This window comes from Eptatretus burgeri, chromosome 2, assembly GCF_056783735.1.
Source record: "Eptatretus burgeri isolate ZD-2024b chromosome 2, Ebu_testis_v1, whole genome shotgun sequence".
NCBI lineage: Eukaryota > Metazoa > Chordata > Myxini > Myxiniformes > Myxinidae > Eptatretus > Eptatretus burgeri.
The window spans coordinates 42,936,987-42,944,636 of NC_140962.1; the positions used below are offsets into that span (position 1 = coordinate 42,936,987).

General features: G+C 45.9%; 1 protein-coding gene across 1 annotated transcript; it reads right to left on the reverse strand.

Moving 5' to 3' along the window:
• Positions 1–1,027: 1,027 nt before the first annotated feature.
• Positions 1,028–7,333, reverse strand: LOC147031916 (uncharacterized). Its single transcript, XM_085869132.1, has 2 exons — positions 6,443–7,333; positions 1,028–2,648 (listed from the first exon to the last, which is right to left on the reverse strand). Exons 1-2 carry the CDS (start codon positions 6,974–6,976, stop codon positions 2,214–2,216), a joined length of 969 nt encoding a protein of 322 aa, XP_085725258.1. The 5' UTR covers positions 6,977–7,333; the 3' UTR covers positions 1,028–2,213.
• Positions 7,334–7,650: the final 317 nt, after the last annotated feature.

Below are 7,650 nucleotides of genomic sequence, written 5' to 3' on the forward strand. Positions count from 1 at the left end.
GCTCGAATGAGCCAAGATCCTCGTCCTCCTAATGATGACGTCATAAAAACGAATATGACGTCATTGTCATGTATCAGGTTTGAGATAAATTATCTGTGCTAATGCCCGGCTTGATTCCCGCAAACAAAATTCAAACAGCTTGCCTAGTTTCGGAGATAATGGTATAGGCGATTTCCATTCGCGGCGATATTATGACGTCAACTTTTTTTTCTAGGAAGAATTTCCAAAATCAGAGATGGTTCCTGCCTGCGCGTGGGCTTTCTGCATATACATGGCAAGTTTCACGAAGATCCGATGAAAACTCTGGGTTTGAAGCAAAAAATATCAAAAAATAAGAATGACGTCATAAAAATTGATATGACGTCATAGTGATGTATCATATGTGCGGTAATTCATCTCTGCGAATGCCCCGTTCGATTCCCGCAAACAGAATTCAAAAAGCTTGCCAAGTTTTGGAGATAATTTTTGAGGCGATATCCATTAGCGGAGATATTTTGACGTCATAACTTTTTTTCTAGGAGGAATTTTCAAAATCGGAGATGGTTACTGTCTGCGCAGGGTATATTTACATATATATGCCAAGTTTCAGGAAGTTACGATGAAAACTGTTGTTGTTTGTCTTTCGGCTACTCCCGTTAGGGGTCGCCACAGCGGATCATCCGTTATGATCCGCATACTGATTTGGCACAAGTTTTACGCTGGATGCCCTTCCTGACGCAACCCTGGTCGCCTCTTACGACACAGGGATAAGGATTGGGTTTCCCCATGATTCTGGGACACCCTCCACCCTCTCATAGCACGGCCCAGCGCAGAGCTCCCGTCCTCAAGCGATCCTCCAACCCAAGCCTCCGAGTAGCCGGATTGCAGGCGCACGCCACTACGCCCGGTTTAAAGTTAAGATGAAAACTGCAGGCTGTGAAACAAAAAAAGTCCACAAGAAGAAGATGAAGAACAACAACTTGAGTAAGACTTATAGATCCTCCACAAGGATCTAAAAACACCAAAACATCAGAGCAGGACAACAAAATGGATTATAAATATTTAATTCCATTAAAACTTCAGCGTTAAATTATTTAAAACAATGCCATAATAGTTCAGAGATAAAAATTAAAATGTACAATATAATAATATCTATACAATAAAATTGGAAATAATTTCAAACCGATACTCCAAATCAGACCTGAAAACAAAACGCACGTAACTAGTTCACTGTATTGGATTTGCCTCCATTTGAAGAATCATGATGTTGACTGCGGTTGCACCGCATAATCGAGCAACCGGCTCAATGAGCGTGACATTAAAAAAAAGTCAACAATGTGGAAAGATTGGAATTAAAAACACACATACACATACATTGGAAGCATGCGCCATAACGCATCGCTGCGTTCACTCCAGGAGCCTCCGTCTGGCCATCCCCATCTCTTTAGGGATAGCACAATCCAGGCACCCACCCGACGGTCAACTCGAGGAAACTGCCGTCTGGTGGACGACACCTCAGCACCACCCCGACACACACAACTTAGAGTGTTTTTATTACGGAGTGAAGTGTTTTATGGTGGCCGCAGTACAAATCCCGTCACCAACCTCCGAGGAAAGGAAACCAACTGCAGGAAGATGTCCGCTGGTTCATGAAGAGGTACTCCACCCTTTGACAGGTTTTGTTTTTCGTCCTGCTGCGTGTCCGTGTACGCACACCGTCCTCACCAGGAGGACCTGGTAAGAGGACATTAGCACTATCCAGTGGATAAATCACCTGTCCAGGTGATAAAATGTATCCTTTGGATAGCTTCCGTCGCTCAAAGCCTGGATAAATTAGTAATTTTTAGAATAAAAAAACATGTCAAAAATTTAAACAAAAACATTTTCAGTTCCTTATTTGTTTGGTGGTATTAGTCATACTAGATTTATTTGACAAACCAGAATCCGTTCTTGCAAAACCAGGAAAACAAGGCTTCGAGAGAGATTTTTTTTTTTCAAAGATCACAAAGGTACGTGCAAACGTGCACAGCTCAGCAACATGAGAAAAATTTAAATAATCACAAACAATTACCCTGCACTTACAGGAATTACAAAAATACAACCGATGACACGTGGGAGGAAAATAAATAAATAAATAAATAAATAAATGCACATTTTCTATTCTTAAATCATCGACTTCCTTCCGTTCACATCATCATTGGTGTCCATCAAGTCTGCTCACAAGTCCAAGGTAATCAATCCCACAAGGTCAAAGTCAGAGGTGGAGGTGACCTCAACCTTTTTTTCCCTCCTTGCTGTTCAGTTTTCCTTCCACTTCTTTCCACAAAATCACCCTTTCCCCGATCTGACATTTTCAGCATCTTTCCTATCCTTGGAAAACTTTGTGGCCGACGATGGCAAAAGGCATCGCACGTGATGGCGTTCTCCGTCCCGTCATCCTCCTCGGTAACACGCCTGTCCGCTTCTGATGTCTTTGGCGTTTGTCCAGCTTCAGGCAAGACGGACGGCCGACCGAAACAGGGCGCAATCGTCTCTTCGGCCTCAGCAATGCGCTGCTCAAAACGTTTCCGGTCGCGCGCAGCCTGCTCCCAAGGTCCATGTCGGGCAGCCCGGTGGGCAAAGGCCCACACAACAAGGTGATGCACACGTACATGTGAAGAAAAGCACACCTGAATGAAGAGAAGGGTGGTGGGGAGTTGGAATTTCATTTCTCATAATTCAAAATAAATAAATGAAAATTAAAAAAAAAAGACAAGCTGTAAAGTAAAATTTGGCTACATCAATACTTCAGTCGGAAATAAAAATACAATGGGATGATTATACGAGAAATGAAGCAACTGGAGAAAGAATTGGACAAATTCCAGTGAATGTGCGAATACATCGATCCAGACTGAAATGGTTTGGACATATCGAAAGAATGGAGGAAGAAAGACGAGTGAAAAGAATATACCAGAGCAGGAAGACCAGGAGGAGGCCAGTGGGTTGAACAAGAACTGATGACATGACCGGAATTGCTATGGAAGAAAAGCAACTAGCCCAATATAGGGAAAGGAAGTGCTGATAGGTTTCAGGCCTTATGCTGCGTAGCAACGGAAAGATAGAAGATGCGCACAAAGTCAGGGGGTATCAAGGTAAATTTTTTACAATATATGATTAATCTCTTATACTTTGGGTATTGGAGCGAGAAGGATGCCTCGGAGGTACGCACACACACATCTGAGCTGTCTCGCCTGGGTTTGAATCCTGACCCCGCTATAAACTGTCATCCCGGTGTTTCACCAGTTTGTGCTGTCCCACGAAAGGATGTGAAACTGGAGGACCCGTCCGCCAGCACTGGTAGTAGGACGGTAACAATCCCATGGTGTCTTGCACGAAGAGGGAAGTCGTCTCTGGCACCCTGAACAAATTACGACGCCTCAAGTCAAGTACCTGGATTGGCAACCTGTCCAGGATTGGTTCGAGCATCGAAACGTTTCTCGACTAGTTGTGCTACACCCTGGAGTTCTGCAGGATCTTCGTCTTCTTGCATGGCCCAAATTATTCCCACGTTCCTGTGGGATTGGCCGGGGGAAGTTATTGGCCCAAGTCTTTCACGAACCGGCTGGCCAGGCCTGACGCTCGACTGAATAGTTAGGGCAGGAATTTGGAATATGGTCATGGCGCCGGCAATAGCTCACCCACTCTTCGAGAAGGACACCGTGGGACTTTCATGTCCACCAACTAATGTGGGCAGATGGGATGCCCAGTTTAACGTCCATCCGAGGAATTGCATAGATATTGATGAATTACCCTGCCTGTCGGTCGTTGTCGTCGTCTTCTTGTGAACGGCAACTTGGCTGCCGGGTTGCTATCATTTTACTGGGGTGCAGCTGTGCCGCTGAAGCTATGCCCCTATACCAGTACACTGGTACTCATTCCGCTGACCTCGGAAGGACGACAGGCCGAGTCAACCCCACCTGGTGTTAATTCAGTGGCCAATGGGGCTCAAACTCAGGAACCTAAGATCCCAAGCCAGCCACCCTAACCGCTAAGCCAACATCAGGCTTTACCCTGCCTGTGAAATACCGCGATGACAATTTATAGCTGGGTCGGGATTCGAACCCAGGCGAGAAAGCAGAGGCGAGTGTGTGACGGGACGTCCAGTTTCATGTCCGTCCGAGGGACGGCACACGCATCGACAAGTCACCTGCTTGTGAAACACTGGGACGACAGTTTATAGCTGGGCTGAAACCCCGGAGTTCTCCCGAGTGTGGGCCTCAAATTGTCATGAATTATTCCACTCTGGGTGTTCAAAGTATGTTACGAGGTAAAAGTACAACTTGTATTTAAGCAGAAATGCTCCCTGAACAAGAACATTTGTTCTTTGAAAGACAGTCTGAGCAACGAAGAACTGTATTGGGGCAAATTGCATGTGACCAGACAAGAAGTGACTCATTAGACGTTTATCACCAGCTGGAACGATGTGTTGCCTACAGTTTCATCACTTCATACGGTTACTCAACAACCCCACAAACACATCTTCCAGCACGGGAGTTAGCACTCGGATCCTCGAGACGGCGAATAAAATAGGAACTCTGAGCAAACGATGACGCCAATAAGCATTTTCCAAAAACGTTGGCCTCCACCACGAGATGGTAAATTCTCACACACAGCAAAGCCCCTCACTCAAGGCCCGACAGCAGCAACAAACTAAAACTACAGCCACCTCGTGATGGAGTCAGCTGGGGAATGTTTTGGCCAAAGTCTTTCATGAACCGGACGGCCATGCCAGATGTTTTACAGGAAGCAATTTGAGCAGGAATTTGGAAGTTGGTCAGAGTGCTGGTGATAACTCGCCCAATCTTCATGAAGGACGCTGTGGGGTCTTTAACCACCGTGTACTAATGCTCGCAGACGGTACACACAATCCATCAAAATAAATATCTCCATGCACGGAATAGCAATAAGTCAATTAAAAGTAATTTGGCAATAATTTCAACGTAATGAAGCACTTGCCGAGCAAAACATGGCACATGGCTTGGCTTTCACTCTTCTTCCTTTCTTTGAAAATAATAATATAAACAACTAGAAGGACACTTGGTAGAATACCTGATCCAACAGAACACATCGGGCCCATTACATTTTTGAAATATCGTTCTTTTCAGCACCATATCGTTTTTGGCCCAATCTCTCAATGGTGAAGAATCACTTAGAAAAACAAATAATTCTCGTATCCACATCCTTATTCGGATGTTTTTTTTTTTTTTGTATACCGTGTCGAGGCTCATATGAGAGCGAACACACAACACACAGCAAGCGGTGGGGGGGGGGGGTGGGCATGAGACAAGAGTGTGAGAGGGAAAGACAAAACGGTGGGGAACAGAGATATTAGGAGATCTGTGGAAGGGAGAGGGATGGGGCAGGGAACATGGGGAATACAAGATGGACACTACAGGGACTTTCAGGAAGGAAAGCAGGGAATTTGAAGGAGGTGGGTTTGGGGTGGATTAACGGGGTAGAAAAGATCGAGGATTTGTATGGGGGAAGATAAGAGATGGTGGTGAACGGCTGTTTTGAAGGTCTGGAGGGAAGAATGGGATTGAAGAGAGTGAGGGAGTTTATTTCAAAGGTGGGGAAAAAAAAAAAAAAAAACCAGGAATGAAAAAGATTGAAGGTGAGCGGTGATTTTGGTAGTTTTATCAAAAGGGGGTTGTTGGCGGACCTTGAGCGCCCTGAGCGCCAAGAAAGGATCTTCACCAAAATCGAATCAATTTGGTCTCGTCACACACCCAACATGTCCACCAAGTTTCGTCCGAATCCGTCCACAACTTATTGAGATATCCAGCACACAAACGAACAGCAAGGCGTGAAAACATAACCTCCTTCACCTTCGGTGGTGGAGGTAACTAGAATGGTACTCGGTGGTGCATACGTCCATCAGGCTGAACCAATTCACGTCTTGCATCCCACCGATAGGTCGATCTGGATTCGGACCTGAACAAAAATCTAATGGGCTTGTTCTCGTCACCTCACCAACTCGTCCAACTAGTTTTGTCAGAACTCGTCCATAACTTTTAGAAATATCAAGCTGCACGTCGTCCCTTTCGGCCAAATCTCTTGATGGTGAGGAATTCAATTTTTTTAATTCTAGTATCTGGATCCAGATTTGGTTCTTCACCAAAATGGAATCAAATCTTCCTCATCACGCACCCAACCCGTCCACCAAGGTTCGTCCGAATCCGTCCGCAAGCTTTTTGAGATGTCCTGCTCACAAACAAGCAGGAGTGAAAACAACCATCAGCAGTGGGGGGGGAGGGGGGAGGGGAGGTAATGAAAAGGAATCGCAAAAACAACCAACCACATGCAGCACCGCAACAAGGCACACAATGTGTGGTGAGCGAACGACATATTCAACCTCACTCTGCAAACCTCCTCAGAGATCATCACATTCGAAGAACATCAATTAATTGTTACTATTAGTTACCGTCTTGTCCCGCGCTTTGCGTGAGGCGTTCGAGGTGGAGGTGCGTTCGGTGTCCTCATCCGCTTTCACGACCGTCCCCCGTCCCGCCAAGCGCGGCCCGAGCACCTTCTCCGTGGCGGAAGCTCCTCGGGTCAGACTGTGGACGCATGCCCTGAAGTTCAGTGGACAGTACGCGTCGTCAAGGCGTAACAATTCCCTCATGACGTCACAATCAGTGCTCTCATCCCCACTGTTGCCATCACCGGGTTCAGCACGTCCACCGCCACGTTCACCACAACAATCTCCATCCTGCACAAGCCCGTCTTTACTGGAGTCATCATGTCCTCCAGCTTCATCCTCCGACTCAACATCTCCAAAATACTCCTCATCCTCGTCCGAGTTGTCATTCCCGCCAAGAATGTACTGGATTATGGGGTTGGTGGATCGAGGCCGTTCCCACACGGGCCCTGGTCCCAGCTCCGGTATCATGTCACCCTTGTGGTTGTGGTTGTTGTTGTTGATGTTGGGCCATCTATCAGCGAGTATCCCGGCCATGAGCTCGTCTCGTACTCTCCTCGGATCAACGTTCACTCAGTGTTCGATTTGCTGCTTCGCCATTAACGCAGGAACGACGAACTGACTCGGAAAGCGCAGACTCGGCGCAGGAAACATGGCGCATGCTGTTCACGAGGAGAAATAAAGATAAATGTTTCCAGCCCAGTGATTCAAATTGGAATACCGAACGTATCGGAGTTTCTTTTGTTCAATCGGACGATCGACGGTCAACCCCTGACCAACCGACGAGCGACCGAATTCCCGCACACAAGCCATCTTTATAACCGCGTCACGTGAGCAAGAAGATAACGACAAAGAAAGAAAAAAAAAAAAAGGAGTCACGTGACTTCTACGAAATGAAGTTCCATTTTTTTTTCGTCTTCCTTTGCTGAAAACGGAGCGACGTCTCCAAATACAACACAGGTACGTAAACTATACATGTTGAGCACGAGGTGCACAAACAATAAGCTCAACTATCTGAATTACAGGCCAAACGATAAATAAGAAAAAAAAAAAATAATAATAATAATAATAATAATAAAAAACCTCAGCAATTCTTCTTTCACGACCGACACCGCCATGGACGGAGAAACTGTGTGAATAACTGACTGAAAATGTATTTATCTTGTGAAGCGATTAATTAGGTACGTAAAGGGGAGGTGATGTGAACAGGG